The sequence below is a fragment of the Caloenas nicobarica genome, chromosome 9 (genome assembly GCF_036013445.1).
Source record: "Caloenas nicobarica isolate bCalNic1 chromosome 9, bCalNic1.hap1, whole genome shotgun sequence".
NCBI lineage: Eukaryota > Metazoa > Chordata > Aves > Columbiformes > Columbidae > Caloenas > Caloenas nicobarica.
In genome coordinates, this window is record NC_088253.1 from 13374769 (window position 1) to 13399697 (window position 24929).

General features: G+C 40.0%; 1 protein-coding gene across 2 annotated transcripts in view; it reads left to right on the plus strand.

Moving 5' to 3' along the window:
- Positions 1 to 24929, plus strand: part of PEPD (peptidase D) — a 131740-nt gene that overhangs the window by 81573 nt on the left and 25238 nt on the right. For both annotated transcript variants that reach the window (XM_065640860.1, XM_065640861.1), the window contains one exon: positions 13067 to 13215. In XM_065640860.1, the coding sequence (XP_065496932.1) occupies positions 13067 to 13215 (149 nt within the window). The remainder of the gene's footprint in view (positions 1 to 13066; positions 13216 to 24929) is intronic.

Consider the following 24929-nt stretch of genomic DNA (forward strand, 5'->3'; position numbering starts at 1 on the left):
CTTGTTCCACGTGATTTTCTTAGTATTTTTCTTGAGGGAGGGTAAAGAAATTATAAGAAAATGTAATTTTGCTTGTGTAAAGATGATTTAAAAGTACACTCATTTTCCACAGTTAAAAATAGCGTTTTGGAAAAAAAATCTTGAGCTCGCGTACTTCAGCGGCACACAAATCATGACAAAGCACTACCTGGGTGGTTTCAGTGTGTGCTTTTACAAATGTCTAAATTGGGTGTAGGTGCATGTGTTTGTGCATACAGAGCAGGTTATTAAGATGGCAGTATGCTGATTTGTATGTATAAGTTAGTGTTCATATATTTGGCTCTCAATTAAGCTTTTTAATAGCTACTGGGAGCCCTCTGTTGGATAATCTTAGGAAGTCCTGAACATAGGAGGAAAATGTCTTTGTTTTTGGTGAAAAAGCGGTAGAAGTGTTTTGAGGGTTATTTCTGCTTCTGCCGATATTTTGGTATAAATCTAATTTAATGATTCCTATACTTCTATGTAACAGAATCGGAAGGGTATGGTTTTTATTAAATTATTCAGTAGAATTTCCTGTCTTTTTCTTAACATCATTTAGTAGATGTGAATAACACTCATCAGTGTTGCAGAAATGTGCTGCTCAGGTTTTTTGTGTACAAAGCAGTGCAGTGCAGTAAGTATCAGTAAATAAGTCAAAAAAGCACCTGAATATTAGAAAAAATAATATGGAAGACTAATGCTTTGCTTCTTTTAAACACACAAGTGCATGCATTGTTTCCTCTTTTAAAAATGTAAGTTGCAAGGATTTGGTGATGTCAACAGGAGATTATAGGCAAAAATACTTGTGCTATTGCATTTTTAATTTTTTTTTAAGACTGTGGCAGGTTTAGAACACCCTGGTTTTATGATGTTCTTTTTTGAAAATTAATCTACATCAAATGGCTTTATTGCTTCTGTAAGAAACCGGTACAGAATTACATCTCTGATATTGCATCGTAATCCACATTTTTACAGGTACTGCTTCTGCACTGAAAGATCTCAGTGCAAGACAAGGACTATAAAGAGAATTTCTGACACTCGTTAATAATGGACTGTCTTGCTAAGCAGGGCTGTCTTTTTCAGTTTAATAAATATTAAAATAGCTAACGCAAAGCATTATGATTGATATAGAAATCAATATTTTTAGGGAAGTTAAGGTATTCAATAGATACATACACTTTATTGATATTAAAAGTAAATATTGCGGTAACAGCAAGTCGTTGTTTTATATAAATAATTCATGTACTGTAACATCTATGTGGTGAACATTTAAATTGTATGATCAATATGGTCTAAACCAAACACTTTCCTTAACAAGTGTCCATTGTCTCCATGGTCAAAAAGGTTGTGCAGGTAAATGGGCAGCCTGACCACCCTTGTGAATCACAGTTCCAAGCACTCAACCCTTTCACTCAGTATTACCTTCAAATAAAGTCTCATACTCAGAATGTTGCAAATCACAGCCTGCAGTGATGATGTACGGCCAGGCTAATGTACAAATCCCGATTTTCTTCTGTCATCTTAAACCTGTGACGGCTTGGATTGAAACTGAGCCCTAGACTGAGGTTTCATGCATCATCTCAAAGTACTGTGTTACTCATCATGTACACCTGCTGTTTCTGTAGTGAGGCCGCAACTATGTTTAGTAATATAGACAGTGGAGTCTTAAGTAAAAGTGTTTGTTATAGTTTTGCAATCTCCTGCCCTTTACATGAGAGGCCTCCATGAACGCCAGAAGCAGAAACTAACCAAACCAAATTTTCCAGGGGTTTATGAGCCACCCTCCCAACACCTCCAGTCCAGTTTGGATAACCAAAGGTCTTCAAAAGTTTGGTGGGGACTACAATTAAATTAAAAATTGCTACTCAAGAAGAAAAAATAAAAATCAAGGAGTTGAGATCCGACTCCATGCCATGCATAGATCAAGAACAAGTGAGCACAGGGGGCTCCTGTCCATCAAATGGCATCCCCTGCATTCCTTGCTCTTCCTGGGCAAGTGTCTCATGATCTCTCCTGTTGCAGCTGTTTTGCTTTTGTTCGCACTGGGGCAAGAGATTGGTTCAGTGGTTAGAGGGTTCTCATGGGAGATGGAAACCTCTGGTTTCAGCTCTCCACAAACTGATCTCTGACTTTGGCTGGAAGTTATGACTTGACCTTGAGAAATAGCATCAGTGTAAAGTTCAGTCAAAGCCATCGTGTTTCTGTGAAAAGAGTTGATCTCAAAAAATCAGCGTTTGCCTACTGAAAAATGAAAGCATCTGTTTTCTTAAAAATGAAGGAAGCAAATCCCCTTAGGTCCTCCCTTCTGTCTTCTGCCCCTGCCCTACCAGCGCTGCAGCGTGGAGCTCCACCACGGCTGTCGGGGAGGAGAAAACTGGCCATCAGCATAGACTGAGTGCAGCAGGGGAAGCCTGCGACAAGGCACACATCTCTTCTCACCTTTGTGGTTCAGTGGTTTGTTATAGGAACCATTGGAGGTGCTGAACCTGAAGTGTGTACTTTACATTTTGATTTTGAAAAGGTATTCGGGAAGATGATAGTTTATTGCATTCAATTTGCTGCCTAGCGGCTCGTGCAGCCTGCCTTTGTGGATGCCTGGCATCGGCACGCACCGAAGGCACGTCGGGAGTTGATTGTTTTATTGCGATTGCTCAGCAGGGCTCCTGCAACGTTTGACAAGTAGAAAATGCTTCTATGATCTTAAAATAAAGATTGATTCTTCATGATGAGGCTCATAAATAATAGAAATGTGAAAAAATAAGCCTGACCCCAGATGTCACTGAACTAGATACAGCTGTTACCTGAGATAGTTTTCTGCAGGTGTTCCAGGTCTTGGTATTTTTATGGCATCTGACAAATGTGTCTCAGGGAAAGTTCAGCACTTTGTGAGCAACTTCTATTGGCAGGTTCACTGACCTTCAAGCACTTGATGACATTTTTGGGGGTTAGTTGGTCCATTCTGGCTTTGCAAAAAAATGAAAATAATTGTCTATTCTGCTGAAGCACTTGCCATTTTTAACATTTTGAAGTATCCTGCGTCACAGTGTTGATGAAGGTGGGCCCGGTGCATGGCACCGTCTCCTCGCCCCCCTCGTGGGCAGGTCCCGCTCGGAGCCCCGAGGCCAGGTCGGGATGTGGCTGCTCTGCACGCCCCGAGGAACACGGGCACTTAATGGGGGTACTGGTGCTCCCTGGAGTGAGGGTCAGGGTGTGATTTAATAAGAGGGCTTGGGTGAAAGCATAAATAATGGGAGTACAGCATCAACTGCTTGTGAAGTGCAGTGGACCTCGGAGAGAAAGACCATTAACCTTGTCTTCACGGTGGTCCCATCTATTATTTATAACACTAACTTCAGCAGTTCAAATGGAAACAGGTCGGATCATCGGATGGTATCTTTCATTCTGTTCCACTGTTTCTTTTCACGCTCTCAGATGTAAGCTTGCTGTTGGGCAGAGCTCAATACCCGTGGTGAAGCCGTGCGCTGCCCACTGCAGAAGCCCACTGCTGTTTCCATGACCTGCTGGTGATGGTTTCACCTGTGAACATTTTTATTACATTCAGGTACCAGAATTTAAGCACTAGGGAAGTTTTGTTACTGCCACAAAATCAGACACATCCTGTCACAAAAGTACATCTGTGCTAAATGTTTTAAATACATCTTGGCTATACTAACAGGTACTGTTAATTGCTTAGCCAGATAATAGAGTTGGAGATGCGGAAAGCAATCTGGTGTTGCACAAAGACAGAATAATTTAACTCCGAGGAATATTTCTGTTCCTATTTCTTTCCTTGACATCGTAATGCAAATTTAAGGCATCAAAATAATATTGACACCAGGGGGCACTAAAATAAGCGCTCTCTAGAAGGAGATTATTATTGTCCCGTGTTTTGATATTGATAACGTGTTGTAGTTGCCAGAGCAAAGGCACAGCATCCTTCCAGGAGCACTGCCAGTGTGTATAATGTGCATATCACTCAACTTGTGCTAAACTTGGGTTTGTTTCCTTCCATTTGATACTTGTATGTATCTTTTAATAATTATTATTGTAACTTCTGGTGCTGTCAAAAAATCCGGTTTAACTTCCAGTGCTACTCTTGCCATTTCAGAAGATTTGTTCGTCTTAAAGAATTTTTCTTGACTGCAAGTACGGGTAGTTGTGAAAGGCTGTTCTGGGTGAAATAGAGAGTGAAGATGCTAAGTTTTCAGAGCTGTTTATTTTTTAATTACTCAAAAGAGACATAGGGCAGTTTTCAGACTTCCCGGGGTTGTTGGTCACTCCAGGGTGTGTGAAGAATATTGCAAAAGAAAGTTGCTTATTGCGAGAACTCGTCAGATTCAGTTGTTCATGGTTATGCATGAAGGCTAAGCCTTCTATTAGGTAAAACAGAAGTTATTTTGCTAATTTTAGTTCTTTGATCTAAAAGCATAATATATAGTTATATACAATCGAAAGATTTGTCATTTTCTGTATAAGCTATGTACATTTATCTTTTACATATACACACAATATGCATGTGCAGCATACGTATTGCTTTGAAACTGTATCAGTATATTTAATATTGTACACTATTATTTGTAGAAAATGCACTATTCGCTTTTTTGTGGGCATGAGTAAGTGTATAATATACAATGACTTTTTATGAGTGCTGAGCAGCTGTCATTTATTTCACGAGACTTTCAGTAGGTCAACTAAAAGACTTAGGTGAGCTTGGAAAACGTATATTACAAAAGATGATAGAAGTTTGCTGTGACTCCTTTCCAGACTTTTTTAACATTTACACTGTGTTTTATCAAGTTTTATGATACTAATACCAACCTATAAACCAAAATTCATTTGTCCAGGTGGGGGCAATATTGCATTAAAAAGCAGGAACTGACCAGTCTTTTTGCACTAGATAATAGAAGTCCTCCCTTTTCCACCCCAAATACTTCATTGTCTGCTATTAAAACAATTTATCCTACGGAACAAAATACTGTATTTATTGCTTCTTGAAAGCACTGCTTTTAAGATCCCAGGATATTAATGTGTCAGATGTAAATGCTCAACTATTTTATGTGGGTGAGACTAGTATTTTCATTTGGCCTCATGCATTTTTCATGCATTTTGAAGTTTGGTGCTGTAATAATAATATGCAAAAATTATGGTTAGCTTTAACCTTTCAGTCTGCAGTTTTGAAATAACTTGTTAGTTATGGTTTTGTTTCTAATAATAATATGAAGTACATTGCTACTACTTACTGGTTGATTGCAAAATCAACTGGCTATCCATTTCTGAAATAATTCCTTTGGCTTGATTCCTCTGGTTTGATTAATATTTACTATTTTCATCAAGTGTAGGTATTTTTGCTTTTTGTTGTACCAATAGACTATATTAATTTTATGCTAATCTAGAAAAATTGAATTTGATTAAAAATAGAAAACTATATTTTCTAGAATTAACAATAATTTTGCTCTAATTGAACATGTGTTCTTTAATACTGGTTAACTCAGACTATGAGGTTGCCTACTGTTGGAAATGCGTAAGCCTTTTAGCCAAAGCAGAGGTCGCTAAGTATTAATAGCATGTTTGCTGCAACAAATTTTAGCTCTCCTTTAAGTGCTGTGTTATGGTCTGCCTTTTAATTTTATGCTCTCCATACATTACAGTGTAAATGAAATGTCTTTTTAATTGTCACTTGTAAATGAGTTTTATCTTAGTTTTAGATTAGCATTCCCAGCGTAGTCTGAAAAAAACTGAGAGCATGAAGTTGCTTTAACTGCTGTTGGACTGATTTGAATAGAGCGTTCATTTCTATAATTAAAACAAGCAGGGTAAAACCTAGTATCTTTTTAATAGCTGTTGATTTAATATCGGTCATTTGTAAATGCTGGTTAGTGTAATCCACCTTTTATGGTGGTCTTTGTTAATATAGATACACATAAAGTATGTTAGTACTCTTCTTGACGGGTGTTGCTTATCTTGGATGAATTTCAGTATCAAAGTCTTTCTCCTTGCTCATGGTGTGGGGAATTCAATTGTATAGGTCAAAGTACAGTTTTAAACCACAGTTAGTCTCCAGCACACCCTTTGTGTATCCCCCTGAACCAGACGTAACTCCCAGTCCCAGTGCTCAGCGTAGCGTTGGACCTTCCCTTGTGTCTCTACAGAGAAGCACTTGTTGGCCCATGGTGGAGGCACAGTCAGGAGGAGTCCTCCTGGTGCGATACTGCTCCACATCTGGGCTGAACCAATTCATGTCATTAAGGCAAGAATATTTCTGATTTCAGTTGTGCATTGCAGTACTATACTTTCGGCTTGAGGTGCTGCCATGAAGATTAGGTATTTCTTCCAAACAGCGAAAAAATGTTCTTACTGGCAAAATAGCATGCTTGGCTAGGGCATGGGCAGCCTCCTTTCCTGAAATACTAGTTGCTGCCTTCATTACAACTATAGGATGTCTAAATACAAACCAAACCTCTACCATTGGACACTGGCCCAGCTTTCATCATGGAAAAGAATTGGAAGCGTTAGCCTTTTACTTATATGGACAGATGTGAGTATGCACGTACACACATAAGAAAACTTGACAGTATTTACAGTAAAAATCGATAAGTAAAGGTCTGACACTTCACCTACTCCTGTGATTTCCAGTGGTGGTTTGTCCAGGCTGGGGAACACAGGTCAGGGTGTCCGAAACCAGCTGCTGAAAGCTAAGGCTCTTTAAGTCCAAATGTTAGCACCTAACAATGGTGGCCTGCATTAGAAGTATCAAACTTTTACAGTTCACCTCTAGTAGGTACCTTGCACTTCTCAGTAGACATCTAGAAATGGACTGGTTTAGATAACTGCAGAATTTGAGAATTGAGGTGCCTGACGGGTGGAAACTGGCCAAGACTTTGGATTTGCTGCCACCTCTGTTAGGTTGACTTTTCGGCAAAGATTTGTCTCTGCTAAAAAGAGTACTGTTGCTTATTAAATATGCCAATTAAAAATGGATAATAATTAGGATTAAAAAGGCAGGGAAAAAAGTCATCCATTCAGCAAAAAGACAAGTCAAACAGGTAACCCTTTTGGGAGAACTTTACCTGAAACTTTCCCTACTCTCTGGCGTATTTGCCTTCGTGGGTCTAGCAGGGGTGATAGGAGAGCAGGACTGACACTTCACCTTCTGCATCTTGTGAAGCCTCCATTGCTGCTGCCTCCTTCTCCTAACCCGGGAATACCAGCTTGGTATTCCCAGTTCTTTATTTGTGTGCAGCACTTCTATGTTAGAGACATCCCTCTGCCCTCTTTTTGTTTGTTTATTTCTCTTTGTTTATTTCTCTTTGTTTCTTTTTTTTTTTTTTCTTTTTTTTGGGTAATACTTCTAGACCGAACTTCTGTATATTCCTGCTATAGCCACTGAGGGCTCTGCAGTTGGCATTGTAGAGGTTCAAGTATGCAGTCCTCTCTCCTTCAAAACTTCATGTCGACAGATGTATTTTTTTCCCACCGTGTTCCTATCCGAGTAAAACTTAGTGGCATATCTTGTCATCTTTTGTGAGAGGAGGTTGAGTCGAGCCACCTATTATCTGTAGTAGTCTGGGAAAGCCTTTAGTGAGACAGTGCTACAAGAGGAGCAAGGATGGGAAAGTCATGGAGAAGGTAGACAAGATGAAAAGACATGGTTGAGGACAAACACAAAGTATAGGGCTAAATCACAGCCAGGTGAAGAATAGTCATGTAGCTATTTTGTATCTCAGTAATTGCATTACCTGTGTGGGCTACAGGATCTTTTTTTGAACACAAGTCTTAAACAAAAAGCCTGATGTTTTCTTGTGAATACCCAGAACCCCATTTCCTACACAAAAAATATTTTCTAGCATTTTTCTAAGGTTACTCTAGACTCCAGGGGTGCTGACAACAAAAAGCTGGCCTTAAATCAGCAAGCCAAGCCTGGCTTCGGGACAGAGCTCTCTGTACCATGTCAGATGGAAGCTGGTCGCAGGAGGGAACCTCTTCCAAAAAACCTTCCTGAGCATGATAGGACTTCACGCTGTACTCTTCCAGTTCTCTTTTGGGGTTTGCAATGTTATCTTAGTGTTGCTTTATAAATTGATAACTCTTGGCTAGTCAGGATGCAAGTGGATGAAAAAGTGTGTGTCACTTAACTCTCCCATTTTCTTACTCCTGATATCATTTACTGTAATTCATTCTTGTGGTCTACTATTAAACCACCCTGTTTCCAAATCGCTTGGCATGTTTCCAAAGATGTATCTCACAGAAGTGCTGATACCTAGTTCCCTTAAGCTTGAACTTGCCTTAAAAGTCTTTAACCAAACAAATGGTCGGATTTCGTTAGTGCATGAATACGTCAAGATTTAATTGCTGCACAAAATCCGAAGCATAGAGCGCTCTCTGTGAACTCGGAGCAGATTATGGCGAGATCACACAGAATAAAATCTCCGCCTGGGGATGACTTGCTCTTATTGTAATAAAAGGTGGAAAATGTTGTGTGTACCTTTATTCCTGCTGTCCTAGCATTGGGCTGGCACCAGTTCATCCATGGGGCTATTCCTAGGTACGTTGGTTAATAATGGCTCAAAACCCTAAAACCTCAGTAAACGTTGCTGAGTAAAGTGCATCAGTATTCATACCTGTTTACCTTTAACCTCAAGTACGAAGAGGGCACAGTAAGATACGGCGATATCAGTTTTCTAATCGCTGGTCTTGCAACCCCACTCGGGGGAAGGGAAGGTTTTGTCCTGAGAGCAGGAGCTGGGGAGGACGTGGGTTGCAGGCAGGTGACACTCAGCACAACCCCATGCTGGAGTGCGCTGCACCAGGAGGACATCCAGCTGGGCTTCCCCACTGTCGTCACTCTGTGATGTTAACAACTGCAGAGGAATAATTTATTTTTTATGACTATCCTGAGGAGATTCAGTTCTGAGAGCGCAGACCAAGCAGGTCAGTAGAGCAGGAAGGTGACAGCTTTACGTGTTAGCTCGTGGGAGCAGCTGTAGCCTTCCCGAGAAATGCCTGTGAGAGCTTGTCTTTGGGTTGGGTTGGTGGTTGGATCATAACGATTCATACACATGGCTCAGATATCCCAAATAAAGTATTGCTTCCCATTGTGATATTGGCCATAATTTGCCTCATTGCCTGGCAGTCTCAAATTATTTGACAATAAAAGTGTCAGCAAGCCTATAAAAGTAAAACACATGCTTTAAGGAAGATGATGCTTTATTCTTTTAAAAATGGTATACAGTGACTTTATGAAGAAAAGAAACATGGCTGTTTATAGTCCACAGTTTTCACATCGGAAGTGTTACACAAAGTGTTCTGTGATGCTTCACAGTCGGGGGTTAAGAAAGCTAAAATTGATATCAAAATGTGTATTATTTTTCCGGGCTTGAAAGCCAAAAATGTAACTATAAATTTGTCTTTTGTAGTGCCAAAATTCTGTGAAAGTTAGGAGAGCTATGCCTATGCTTCCAAGAAGGAGACTGGAATAGTTTTGCTATGTGTCTTGTGCTTGTGCTATAGCTTCTTGATAATCCTAGAAAACAAATTGAAACAGTTACATGGAATTTTTAGAGAGAGCCCAGGTCTTCTGACTGTTAAAACTGCTCTATACACCATGCACTTTTCACCCTGAAGTGAAGCCTGGTAGGTTTTTGTTGCTTTTGCTCCCAACAAAGTGATGCAAAGCAAGATTAGCTTCTCTCTCTGAATGTTTTGGAAGAGATTGAGCTGTGCAATAAAAGACTTCATCAGCTTCAAGCTAAACCAGTGAGAACTTCGACGTACAACCACACGCCTCTCTCTGATGAGCAGCACTCATTCTCTGGCCTCCTTCCCATTCAAGACCCCTCGGAAACCTGACAACCTCAGACGCATCATCTCTGCATTCATTGAAATCAGCAATTAACTGTTGCACCGTTGCTGAAAAAGGAGCAGGAAATGGGTTGTTCTGGAATGAAATTTTTCTTCATTCAGCAGAAAACTGAATTCACAATTCAGTTTTGTAACAGACAATATATGCAGTCTGCTAGATGTGTAGCACTTAATTTATCTCAAAGGGAAATGCAATAGAGTTTGGAGATATTTTGTTATATTATTGCATATGTCACTCAATGTTAGACAGTTCTTAAAAGGCAAGCCATCGATCAAGATGCCTATAAGGCCTATTTTCATTTGTGCATTTAATTTGTTCACCATCTAATTTCAAAATAAATATATTTTTTATAAGGAACCAGGATTTAAGGCACCTGCTTTTAGAAGCTTTTTCCAGTTAGTCAACAGGAGAACATAGCAGCTCACATGCATTTTATTTTACTTAAATGTGCTTCACCACTTATTTTGCCTGACAAGCAAAGATATGAAATTAGGATCTTCTCAGGTTCCCATTATTTCCTCAGGATAACTACAATATTTGGGCTATTTCCATGTCTTGGGCAACATTTTAACTAATGGATATGTTCCTAACTGCAGTTAAATGGAAGAGAATTCCCAATAAGAGCCAAAATATCTCCCAAATGTACAGTTTGGTTTGGATACTTTTTCACTGAAGCATAGAAGCTGGATGGTGTGTTGTGCTTGGAGGTGGAATTTGAAAGATCATCTTCCCTCATGTCTCCTTTTGTCTGGAAGCCAAGAAACCTGAACAAATGGTGCTTCCTTGCTTGTGAGCCATGTTTTGGTGTACCATCAGCTTGGTGATAGGTTTTTTCCATTACTCAGTGCTCCAGTAACTCAAAAAACTATTTAACAACCACTGAGTGATGAATGGGTTTGAGAAAACGCTGGTAATTGTAAGGTTAAAGACATAGCTAAAATTTTGCCTGTGGTAAGTTCAGAATAACTATTCTCCCCATGAAATATAGAAAGCATAGCAACTTTCAGAAGACATGGACAGGGAGTTTGGAAGTTGTTGGTCACAGGTTTTCTGTCACCATGGAATGGACAACACTTGTAAATGGAACAGTTAGGTTACAAAACTGCTGCAAATCCCACAAAGCACTATGCAGCTTGATTCGTGATTTTGACAGGGTTCAGTCTGAGATAAATTGAAAGATTTATAACTAATCTGAAATCTGTATCTTGTCAGCATGTTAGGGAACGTAGCAGCTTCTTACATGATTCTTAGTTGCTGCAGCTAGTTTTCTGTATACTTAGATTTTTCTGTGTGTATCATTAGTTATTTTTAGAAGCGAGTCTAACCATAAAATTAAAACTTAGGAAGTGTTGATGGGATTTCTGATTTTGAGGTTTGGCTAGGCTGCTTTACAGTTGCTGCGTTCGTGTCAAATTGTGGGTTTTTTACCCTGTGGGTCTACATTTGCTGCCTATTGTGTATCTTTTTTCAATTAGCAACTTTCTGTTTTAGCATATCGCATTTCATATGCAAGTGAAATGTATACGGTGTTTGTATTAGCTCTGCATGTGCATACATAACTTTGCAGTTCTCTCTGTAGCTTTCTCCCAAGGAGTTTGCTCCTGTAGCTTTAAGCCTTGCGCAGTTCTGCATCTGCAAACCGCCGGGTTTGTTCCCGAAGTTCCAGTCCTGCAAGTCTCTCTGCAGGTGAACCTTGCCCAGTTTGGGGAGGCTGGCGATGACTCAGTGCAAAGATTTGTTCACAGTGGAAATTGTAGGGTGGATTTTAAAATTTCTTGGAGTAAATCATGAGTACTTGTCTGTGTATGCAATGCAGCAAGAAGAGTCCCAGCCCTGCTGAAATATTATTTAGCTTTATCAGGATTGCCTTCATTTGCTTATTGTCCATTGCTTTCAGTGGCAGTTGTGCTGGAAATGGTGAACATTTACAGCTGGGTGCTGTAGCACTTTTTGTGGCAGCTTACACTTACCTTTACCTAGACATGTATGCTGGTTGGGTGCCCCAGCAAAGTGTCCTTCTGCTTGTGTTGTCTGACTGACCCTGCTGGGAAGCAGAAGCAAGAGAAAGAAAACTCCAAGGTTTTTAAACACAGCAAAAGAAAATTATATTTCTTACAATGATAAGTCTCTTACACTCGTTTGAGGTGGTTGGAAGAAGGTTTAAAGTAGCAGATTTCAACTCCAATTCATTACCAACGAAATCAGGAGGTCACACAAATACTGTGTGTCAAGACCAAAGTCATATATGTGAAATGTGCCTTCTTGTAATCAATATATGATGAATGAGGGGGGGTTATTTGCTGAAGTATTGTTTGGTGCAAATGGTTGTTCAGTTATTTGCTGATTTTTGAGCCTGCTGAAACCAGTGCAGTACCTTATCAGGCAGCCTCTGGAAGCATAGTACTGCAAATGTCTAACCTGGTCCTCACAAGGGTGCAGAGACCCACTTGCTGTTCTTGTTTGATTCTGGCAGCTGAGCAATCAGTGGTAAATCATTGATTCATGTATAGAAAAAAGCATGGTTTTTGTCGCATAAAAGAAAGCACTTAGAATTTTTTTTTGTCTTCTACCTGTGATGCAGAAAACCATACTAAATGTTCTTTTCTGGTTGGATCTTCCCATAGTCCTTGTTTCTTTAATCCCTGTTAGGCAAGTTTGTCTTAAAGTTTATATTGTGAGCAGTGGCAGTCAGTCTTTATTGGGGATGTGTTATTTAAACCATCAGATGTGTTTTGACATTTAGATACAAAAGGCCATAACTGAATTAATGTTTCTCTGTTAAGTTTTGAGGTTAGCCTCTTCATGTGGTGCTAGCATTTCTCAGGAAAGAAAAAAATGACTTTTTTTTTCTTTTGAGAAGAGGACCTAGAAACTGGAACTGAGGAGCTTGAAGTGGATTCCTCATGTACTTTTTATCTTCCTTCGTGTGCTCTCTCAATATTTCCATCCAGGACCAGCACAGCCTGTAAGGGTGTCCATTTAAGCCATATGTAATGCAGATACCTTCCTGCTAGGAGATTCCAAGGGACTGTCATCCCATTTTACTTCAGAACAGCATTCAAGCAGTGATTATATGGCCAACTACCAAAATGCAAAGGACTTTTAATTGAAAAACAAGACAAATGTCTTCTGTTCTACTGTTTCATTGGAATTAAACTTTCATTTCTTCCCCCTCTGTTTCCTTTTTAGCCTGTTTGATATGGGAGGAGAGTATTACTGCTATGGCTCTGACATCACTTGCACCTTTCCTGCAAATGGAAAGTTCACTCCTGACCAGAGGGCAATCTACGAAGCGGTGCTGAAGTCATCGCGGGCTGTAATGAATGCAGTCAAGCCAGGTAAAAGATCGGTACATGTCAGCAGGAATTGATGAGCTTGATGGCAGCATTCAGGCTGTCATGACAATTATGTTTGGATTTTAGAAAGTAGTGGAAAGGAACAAGACGACAAAATTAATTTCCATGTTTAAACAGCTCTTAATGGAGGATAGGTGTGAGACATGCAACATTTTCCATACAACACTTTTAAAGAAATAACACATAAGCAATTAATAAGATTAAGAATACATTTTAACCTTCCACTTTTTAAAATGCCTTTAATCTAGTGGTGAAAGTGGTTACTCTGGTGGGTGTTCACAATGGCAACCGTCTTTGCAGGAAACTCATGCCCCAGACTGAAGTTAGAGTTTGAGTGAACATGTGTGTTGTGCTTCAGTTTGTTGCAAGCATTTTCTGTATTTTACATGTGAGCTCAATAGAAATCTTCTGTTGAAAAGAGGAGGGAGTGTACATCTTTGGGAAGGGTGCTCAATTAGCCTTAAAAAGCTTTAGAAAGCACTTGGCTATTGAGTACTTCACTGTATGCCTTTAAATTCCAGGCAAGCTAATCCATCAAGTTTACATTTTCATAGTTGAAACAACTGCCTGTCTTCATGAAAATCTCATTTTTCTCCAATTCTGCTTTCAGGGCAGCAAATAAATGCTTTTAGAGCTAACTGAGTATTTCACTGGTGAAGGTACTTGAGCATTTCTCAGTATTACTAATAGAACAGCTTTGAGAAAAATGTACTTAATGCACAAAGCACACTTATCCTTTAAATTTCCCATGTTAGCTTTCAGTCATCGGGCCTTGGGTCCATGGACTTTCTGGATCACCAGTCAGAACATACATAATTTTCCTGTTACACAAGCTGCCAGCAGCACTGTTCATTAACACTTGAAGCTTATCTGCAAAATGAGGCTTGATATTTTGCCATTTTAATAACAATATGTATTCTCCATCATCTGCTGTTTCACCCCTGAAGAATCTCGTTCCTGTTCCTCTTCATATTTTGCTTTGCATTTCAGTGCCGCCTTTAATTTCATGTAAGATTTCTGGCACTGTTTCATGCTAATAAGTTGCGGACTATCTTCAAAACTTAATGGCTAATATGATGCTGTACTCAGGATGGTGTAGAGAATTCCTCCGTTTACTTAGCACTTTATTTACAGTGTCAGATAATAAGGACATACAAAGGTAAGTATTTCTGAAAATTAGTTGCAAGGATCCTTTACTAGCCTTGGGATTTTGAGATTCACAGACAGAGAAATCATTCTTAGTGTCTGGCAGAAGACGGGACTGAACTTTTTGTTTTCTCTGCGCTTTAGTTGTCTGTTTAAAAGAATGGTGCAAATGCATTTATGCTGTTTATGAGAGTAGTAATCATTAATCTTCTGGCTACAGAAAGCGGGTTGTGTGGACTGGTTTATTGGTTTGGTTTGTTTGATACCTGTGTGTAGTGAAATGCAACCTGGACCTTTCGCACTCTGTTGAATTACAGATCTGGGTGGAGTCCTGCAATGTGGAAAAAGCTTTCACCATATAGAAAAGACTACTTTTTAGGTCTGTATGGCTTGTGCCCTAGTTCTTTTGCAGCTTTTAACCCATCTCTCCACTTATGAAAAAATCTGATAATATATTTATGTTTTTCTCTGATGACGTCTCGAAAACACACTGAAGGCCAAAGGCTCTACTGCTGAAATAGGTAATTGGCAGAAAAGTATTTACAATGTCTGAAATGAATTTACAGTGTTCTAAAGACAGTTCAAGCTGAAATGATGAGTTGGATTAGAGAGAGAGATCCTCCTTAATATACAGCTTTAAATAATTTTAAAAATAAAATATTATTCAAATAGTTATTTTGTTTCCAATCACACCTCTTTTCTTGCTAAAGGGGATGTAGGAAACAAGACATTTCTGTGAAAGGCTTTCATAAATCCTTTTAAATTAATGTATCTGCTTTGTGCCTTCCACCAGATTCCTTTAAAATGTTTTGCTTAGCTGTTTTAATTGAACACTGAGACAAACAGAAAAACTGCCATGTCATGTAGCGTTGGACTGCTAGTGGGAAGTGGCATAGGATCTCCTGGCAGGCTAATACCCCGCCGTAGAAATGGTTAGTGTCACATACTTCTCAGGCTGCTGAGAAACCCCAGAGCCCCTGGAAGGGGCGGATGCAAACCAAATGTATTGTTGCTGCAGCCCAGAGAAAGCAGTTTCCGTGGGAGAGGCTGCAGCCTCCTTCCTCTCGTTGGACAAACCTCATCTGTTAGCTCATCGACTGAAGCACCATGATCCGCTCCTGGGGCAGTGGGGTCTGTCACGGGGGAGCAGGAGGGGATGATGTGAATTCAGCTCTCAAGTGTCTCTTCTCCCTGCCTGACGGAAAGTTGGTGCTTTGGGTCTCCGCCGGAGGCGGCAGAAAAGCTTGCAGGTTTAGAGGCACTAAATGTAAAACCCATCATGTTTTAGTTAGATTTTCTGAATTATGGAGCCCTTGTTCATTTTGCTATTATTTTTGTTTGTCTTCATTTCCCAGGGTTCCTAAGATCAAAGACAGCCAAGTGACTGGGCTGACAGGGCAGTAACCCTTCATGGGGCAGGCTGCGCAGAAACAGTGTACGCAGCAGAGTCAGCAACTGTAGAAAATGGGATTTCTCTCCAGTTGCAGAATTGGGGCCTTAATTATGCCTTGTGGCAAAGGGCCACAGGGGACATCTAGTTGTTGCCTTCCGGTTAATGATTCCCAGGGTCTTTCTCGTTGCAAGATAGGGAGCGAATACTTTAGGGAGAGTCACTAACCAAATACTGGGTTACATAACTGTGTTTATGGAAGGACACACATTTGCTAGCAACCTTAAACATTTTATATAGATCTGTGTGGTTCAGAGATTGGTATTGACTCTAGAGTGAAGTTGCATTTTGAGAGGTAATAGACCTTCTAATGCATTTTGTTTGTACTTCTATATAAAAAGAGTTGTCATAATTTTAAAAATACTCCAAAACATTGTATTTTATTATAGAAGAGCATTCCTCTGACTACATCTTGTGCATGGTCCAAACATGCAAACAGCTCAAATCATATATACAAGTCTCCTTACCTTCCAACTGAAAGAAGAGAATTCCTTCTGCAAGCCAAATAATATATTCTGAAAGTTACAAAATGCTCTCTGTGGGCTTATAGCCCAAGTTCAGTGCCGTCGTCACAACTCCTGCCACAAACCAAATCTGTTTAAAATAAAAGGGGAGAAAGACTTATTCCGTCTTGCATAAGCAGCAATTTTGAAACTACTGAACATGGATATCATATGAAGACAGCAGTGCTTGTCACTGAAGCGAAAGAGTCAAAAAGACGTGTGTGTGTGGCAGTGGGATAATTGTCTCTTTCCTACAAACTCAGGCTTGTGATCCAAAATGTCAGAGAGGAATGTTGCATTTCTACTTAGGGGATATTCTTAATGCGTCAAGTCCATCTGGGTTAAATTTACTCTTCCACAGAACTAAAATACAGGGACGGATGTGCAAAATATTGACAGTTCCATTCACTTTGATGGCTGAGGCATCATCTACTTCTCACTCAGAACAGTGATTTGAGAAACAATTTGTCTTTACATGAATATTCTACATAAAAAGAATTGTTAAAAAAAGAGTGAAATTGTAAAGCCAAATATTCAAGTATTCCAGAAGTTAGGGCCCTACTTTGTCTCACTTCTGCATTAGTTTTTAATCTCATTAGATTTACTAGAGTGGTTGAAGCACATTAGGTGCACTCCTGAAGCACATCTCCCAGTTTACTTTCATCTGAAATGAATTCAGCTCATGTACTTCAAAACTCCACTGTGTAAACCAAAACACAGCAGTGGAGACAACCAAGAGAGCTCACCTCCAAGGATGACTGGAATGAAAATGTTCTTGTAGATACATCCATTGTTTCTCCCTCTGCTGTCTTCATGCAATGCATCTAACAGAAAGAGCTGAACTTATGAGCAGCTATTCAGTAGTTTATTTTAACCTTTTGTTCCTTGCACGGCCCAGAGCTCTTCATTGCCTACTGTTCAAAACAGCTCTGAATCCAGAATTATCAGTGTTTTCACCGTTTTTTTTCAGAGTGTTCATCATAACAATACACAGGTGCTTAGCAGACAGTAAGTTCACTTGCACTTCATTTTAGCAATGTTGCAGTGTGCAGCAGTTCCCCTTCTGCAGGCAGTGGCACACAGGCTGGAGAAGCTCTGGAGAAGCCAGTGTGAAGCTCTTGACTCATTTGGCATTCCAAGATTGAAATTCATCAGACTCGAGATTTTTTATAAGGTCGTTTAACATTACTCCTGCTCAAACCCCAGCTGTTTTGATCTCTCTGACAGCTGTGAGTGCCCAGCTTTTCTGCAAATCAGGCTCCAGGTTGTCAAGCCAGACACTGGTAAAATGGAAAAAAATTATTAGTGAACAAATGTAAAATAAATAGATAAAAATAAAAAAAATTGTGTTTCAATCAAGTTTCCTAGCATCCTGCTGGGAGTCTGAGTCTGAGGCAAGAATAGTTGCTAATTCCCAGTGGCAACATTCAAGTGCATTTGCCATCCTTGCTTTTTTTGGGACGTCTCTTGTTTCTTTTCCTGCACATTTTCAGCTTCTGCTGAAACAGATGGAAGAGGAGTTATGTGAGGAACAGATATCTTCAGTGGCCTAGCAGGAGCTGTGCTTGCCATGGAGTTAGAGTCTTCTGGAAATAAGGTAGCCCTAGAACTAAATGAACGTGGAGCTTCGTGTAGATTTGCTTGGTAAGAAGCTTTGGTTGGTCTGATGGAAGCTTTTCCGCTAGGCTGAAGTACTTCTGAGGTGCTCCTCCACGTGAATTCTGCTGTCTGTAGTAACGCGTGAATGGATGTTGCAGTTTTGTAAGCTATACAGTGTAATGGTTAATGGCGGGGTCTGAGGTCTCAACTCTAATGTTGTAGTACCTCCAGTGGACAACCGTCATGGTAGCAGCTGAAAACCTGAGCTGCAGGGGTAAATTAGACCCTTTTGTGAGCAAGTTTGACATGTTTGTTGATAGTGGAAAGATCTGAAGAACTCGAAAGGGCACAAGTGCATTGTTCCGAAATCCTGTCTTGGTTCATTCTTTATCCCAGTCATCTAAGTTAGATCCAGTGTCAATGTAATAGCTTTGTTAACCGTCATTTGTCATAAGTTACACCTGGGAGACCAATATTGCTTGCTCTTTGTCATTAATATAAAACTGTTTGAATAAACATGTAAAATAATCATTTTTGCTTAAAGTCCATCTCTAGAGCTTCTAGAAGACAGCTTGTTGAAAAAACATGATCTAGCTTTGAAGTTAGAGTCGGCTCTTAGCCAGGGTTTGGACCAGTACCCTCCTGGCATCCCTCCTAATCTAAATCATTCCATGACTCTAAATGTGTTCCAAAATGTGCAAATGAAAATATCAGTGATGTAAGAAAAAGAGATGCTGATGAGAGTCAGTGCCTGGGTGCTGAGCTCTAGCTCTTAACAGGGGAGGTGACACTTCGCAAGCCAACAGATAATGGTGCGCTCCAGTTTCTGTGTATGACGCGTGTTCATACTTAACCCAGCTTTGAGTATCACGCTGTTCTGATATGGATGCTTTACTGTAAGTGATACATATGTGTCCAATAGGGTTTGGGAAGTTACTGTGGAATAGTTTCTTTTTTTATTCTTTACCAAATGACTGTGTATTTATACCATGTTCAACCTCTTGAGTGATTTCTGCTATTTATTATTTGGATAATTACCTTAAGCATTTAGAGAATGTTAATAATTAGAGTTCTATAAATTTAATTCCTAGTTGATGAGGACAATATAGTTTCTACAAATAGAAAGTTTCTATATACAGTTTCTATTTATAGAAACATTGAAGTTTCTCAAATATATCGAATCTGCTACTGTGTTGAGAAGAAATGAAGAGGAAGTATGCTTACCTTTAAACTTTGCAATTAAAGCTATTTTGGATTAAGGCACTAGATCATAACAGAGTCATTAAGATTAATGAGCTAAATATTGTAGCAATCACATATTTTCCATTTTCATCCCTTTGCAATTGCACACTGGGACCTCTGAACATTCCTCCCTGTCTTCTCTGTAGAGTAGTGGAAAGTCACTGGAGAAGGGAAGGAAGGGAGCTGCTTGTGCTTAGTGTTCCTGATAGTACTGCAAAACTTGTGTGTGTTTAAAAAAATGAGCAGAAAAAACTTTCTTCAGTCTCTAAGTTATACACATTAGTATTTAGGGGGAGCCAGAGAAAGAATTAAAACACCTCGATCATTAAATGCCTATTGTCCTAAATTCCAGTTTAAAAAAAAAAAAAAAGATCTCTTTGTCTAGCAAACTGCTCCCAAGGAACAGCTGAGTAAGGCCAGGCTGGCAGCCACTCAATTCCCTATCTCTACATTTATATGATTTAAAAAGCTTGTACATCCCAAGTCCCATTGAACCGAAATTGCATTCAGACATTAGCTGCGCAGCTGGGAATATTTGTTGATTGATGTTTATTTGTTTCAATAAAGCGAAAAATAAAAACTAGTTCCAAATATGCACAGAAGTTGTTCACCAAGTCAGTTTATGTGCAGTGTGAAAGTCTTCCTTCTCAGAATGCTGACATTACTATAGGGTGTCCCTATAGGATTTGCATCTCTGCACTTTTTCAAGTTGGAACTCATGCTCAGGGGTACATGCATATCCCCAAGTCCTGCATTTTACTTTCCAAGAGAGTAAGTATCACGTTGCTTCTGGCTTTCAGGCTTTGTTTTTTTGATAAATGCTGTTCAGGGACGTCTTGAAAGAAATCTCCATCCTAAAACTAACATCTGTGATAATGGATGATGGAGGTTTCTCCATATTAGGTATGGGAGATTCCTCACCTATTTGTAGCTTTACCAGAACTCAAGTTTCACATAAAGACATGAGGTCTTTAAGCTCTTAAATCCTTTCTTCCAGGCTCAGAGATCAGCCATTGCAGGTTTCATTAATGCCAGGATTGCCATATAATATTTGAGCAACAGTCAAAAGCATTTCAGCAAAGAAGTAAACCCACGTGTCAAGCAAATAAAACACCCTTTAATTAATCATGGAGATTTCAGCTGATCCTTGGAGCCTACCAGAGATGAGTCCCTTTTGCTGTAGGTGCTGAATAATGCAAAATAGTATGTAGTTCCCAAAAGACTAAGGTCTTTTGAGATAAAGAGGCCAGGGGGAGAGGGTTGGAGCAAACAGCCAGTGGGCACAGGCCAGCAGTTGTCTGGCTTGGACTACAGAAGCTTCTCTGTAGCTGATGATTCCTCCTTTGTCCCTGCTCCAGCTGCCTCACCAGGTCAAGTCTTGCGTTTTGCAGCTGAAAATAGGTGTCTGAAGGTGTTTCTGTCAAGTTAGCAGTAGCCTTGCTACTCTGTCATTTCTTTCTCGTGTTAAGTAGATTTATGTCCAAACTGTGTGAGGTGCAGAACAATTCAGAGAAAGGCATTAGACCCTTCTGTAGGTCTGACTCTGAGGCCTTCCTCTAAAGACCCAGAAGAATGGTCCTTGGGAGTTCACTGGGATGAGATGTGCCAACACTGTGGTGTGTCACTGCCCTACGCAACCTTAAAACCAGGCTTAGCATGTTAGCATTTAGGTTGCTGCTGCAGTTGTGCCTGGAGTTTGCATGTTGGCTACTCCTCCTTCTGGTTTCTCTTTGGTGGCAGAGGACCAAAGGAAACCTTGTGTATTTGTAGGTGCAGGATACTAAATGAAGTTAGTTCCATCTGGTCTTGATCTTTGTCTTCTGGGCAGCTGGAACTGCACAAGTTTTGAGCTGCTGTGTGAAACCTATGCCCACTTTTTGTGCTGTTCTCCTGATTTGTTCAATTTTCATTCAGTGCTGTAGCTTCCTAACCACTTTGCAGTGGGGGAGCCTGCTAGTTTCCCCATGTGCATCGTTCCAAGAAGTGTTCTCAATTAGAAGGATAAACCAAAGCAGCCGCTTTAGTTTCCAGTGTTTCGCCTCCACCCTGTTCGCCTGCTGCTAAAGGATTCAAGTAGTAAAGCTCATGGAGGTAGATATAAGCCCAGGGATTTTAGTGGGTGAATGGTCTGTATTTTTGTACAGCAGAATGTAAACTTTGGATGGTATGTACTCTTTAAAACATATTGGTATCTAGATACTGAGGCACAGTTCTTTCAGGGAGACAGGAGGAGGTAGGTTTGGTGAACAAGTACTGGTTTAATAAACAATCTATTTTATACGACAGAAAATGCTGAAATCAAAGTACCAGTATGATTCTGTGTTCTATGTTCTAATAGCATGTCTCTAACAAAAAAAGAATACTGGAGAACTTAGCTCAGCTAGGGTAGTACTAAGACCAGGGATTAGAATAACCCAAATAATTGAAGAACTGTTTAATTAATAGCTGGGGTATTTGACATAGCAGATCATTGATCCTTGTGGGTCCCTACCAACTCAGGACGTTCTGGGATTCTATGACTACTGGCCGTTATTTCTGTGAAGTTCAGTGGAGTTGTGCTTAGGGACATATGCAAATTCAAAATTTGCAACTTCATAGATTACTACTTCTTTTTGTTTATGACAGTTCTGTAACTTCTTCAGAATTCAGATTCATTTTTGCTTGCTGCGGGTTTGCATACTGCTTTAGAGTAATTGTCACTGTATTCAACTAGGATTGAAATTTATTATATCTAAAGAAAAGAATTGTAACTGTTATTAATATTTATTCCTTCCAAGTTAAGTACAAGGTTCTCATTCACATGCAGTGGATGTATTTTGCATGCAAGTCATTAAGTCATTTGTGTTTTGTTTTATGTAGTCCAGAGTTGTACTTAGTAGAACACCATGTGGGCACGCTCGCTTGTCTGTTGTGCTATATAAAAGCAGTAACTAATTTTGATGAATTTTTGAAAGAAATTGGACTGTACACTGGACTTTCTTGACAACAGCAGAACAAGGAAGGGTGTGGGAGCACAATCTATTTTACAGTTTGTATAATTTCAAAATGGCCATATGAATTATTCCCATTCAGATTGTCATATTTTAGGCAAAGTGCTGCTGATCATTATTAATCTGCTGTAATATCTGAAGCAAAACAGTTATTCTCAGAAATAAAACATTAATGACAGAAACTGAAGATTTTATACCAGTTCCTCTGAAGAACAAATGCTTTCAGGGCATGTTGTAACCAGTACTTGATATTCACAAATCCTGCTGATTGACACCGCAGTATTATTTTTCCCCACTTGCAGTTAAGAATGTGTTATTGTGTTAAAGACAGATTGGAAAGTAAATCTTGTCAATATATGTATTAAAAAGCTATTTGTAGTCTGCTCTCTCCTCTATTGAATGGAGTTGACTATATTTTTCTTGCTAGCATTAATGTTCGTAAATAATTTTCCCTTTGAATGCTAGCTCGCTGAGATTGACCCAGAAAAGGTAATATAGCTTTCTGTGGTAAATTAATTCCATTTTTGTCAGTATAAATGGTTAAAGCATCAGCCACCACTTAGGAGATAAAAGCCGAAGGAACTAAAGGATGCACAGACAATGCCGACAATCAAATTGCAATCCTTGATTCTTGCAAGGTATTATTAAAAAAAAAAACCAACCGTTGAGGATTACTGGAGCTCTCATTGTTGGGCACATAACCTAACCTTACCCAGAATAGCAGTAACCTACAGCAAGAGGTGAAAGAAAAAGATAATATTTTCTGTCAGATTCAGCAGATTCTCCAGCCCCTCTGTGCAAGCAGCCCTCTGTTGAAATGCAAGATTTCAGACTATGAGTCTCACTGCAAACCTTCTGGGAGCTGCTCTTCCCTGCTTGTGACTCCGGCCCAGGAGCTGACCCATGCTTACAGTGACCACTGCCATGTCAGGAAGACTAAAATAACACTGAGCTATTTCCAAGTGTATAAAACTAGGCACTTTAAAACAGTTGAGCCTTTCTGCCCTGAAGCCCCTGTGGAGTGGAGGTCCCTGGCAGTCCTGCTGTGGCTGGGGACAAACTGCAGCTTTCCAGCCCCGCTGCACCCCCGGGTGTTCCCACTGCTTGCAGTGATTCCTCAGAGGTGCTGCTTGTACGAAGCAAATACATTTAGAAATCTTTACAGGCTTAGAGCCTGAAGTGGTTGCAGTTTTTTAGCTTTTCTCTGGTGAATGGGTGTTGGTTTAAGGCTATCTTTTTTTAAATCCTTTTTTCCTAATTGTAACAAGTTGTAAGCTTGTAATGTACAATTCTGATTTTAACAGTGAGTTTGGGGGAAATAACCTGCTTTTACATGGTCTGATGTGCACAATTTTCTCCCCGTTTAGCATTCAGGAAATGCACTCATTCTACGTTGTAATTTGAGTTGAAGTACAAAGTTCGTGAGTCCTTCGATCTTGACACTGCATCAGCTGTAGCTGTCAGAGTGCAAACCAGCTAGACATAGATTATGCTGTTTGCCCTGAATCTTATCTAAACAGAGTCTTTTCTAAGCTTCAAATATTGATAAGTTTCCACAGTGCAATCACTCCCTCCAAGCACTTCTCTCCTTCCCCCAGTCATTTTTCCTCTTCTTTTCAACGTACACCTATTTGGAAGGAATGTGCAGTAAAATTCATAGTGTCTACCAGCACTGCTGTATCTTTCCAGACATGGAAAACATCCCTCCTCTCACTCCACATCTGCATCTGTTCAAATTGCTTTTCTTAAGGTTTCAGCATGGCAGACTGTTACCTCGATGTTGCCTCTGACACGTTACAGATCATCGTGTGCAAGGTTTGTAACGAAGAGGATGGGTTTACCACTAAAATGAATGTGCAAAAGAAATATTGCAATACAGCTGAATAGCATAGCACAATTCAGCCTTTTGAAGAAGAGGTCCGAATTTTGGAGGTGATGTGGGCTCATCTCTGTTTCCCTTCAGTAACTCGTGTTGCTGGGGATTGAGAGGTGGTTGTTGAAGGAGCCCATCCTGGTTTGGAGCTGTGGCACTGGGACTCATGGCACAGAGCAGGCTGCAGTCCAGTAATCCCTGCAGTGGGTATGGCAGGCATCTGACTCGGCAGCAAATTCTGTATATTCCCCATTGCCTTTTTAGGACAGGAGAGTTAACAGGCTGTGCTCATCAAATGGCAGCCGTTTGCAGCCATGCCACCACTGTAAAATACAGCCTAAAATTGCATCCCCGAATTAAGCATCCGCATAACCATCTGATGCTGACTCTGCGAGGCTTACAGGTAATCACCTACACAGTACATGAAGCTTTGAACAGTTTTCACTGTTGCCCAGACGTTGTCAGTGATGAGTACAGCTTTTTGGTTTCTCGCTGATCCCTCACCCTGTTGCAGAGTTGCCTTACCTGCTGCTGCAAGAAACCAGGCTCAAACTGAGCAACTACTGAGTATTTTCTAGTGGGCCAAAAAGAAAGCATGAAAATCAGAAATGCAACAAATTGTTCTCTAGCACACGAGTGAAGAGGAAAGAAATAATTGTTTTTAGTATTTAAGTGATGTTTTGGTCTGTTTTTTAAACTGGATTTGATTGTAACTTTTAAGGACCCATTGCTTTGTATCTGATATGGTCACTGCGTATTGGCAGATTTTAATCTGTTCCAGTGGTTTGCTGGCAGGACAGGGATTGCGTGTTACATCTGCATTTCAGTGGCACTGCCAGGAGACATCAGGCCTTTTGCCCTTGTCTGTGGACACTCAGAAATTAAATGTAACT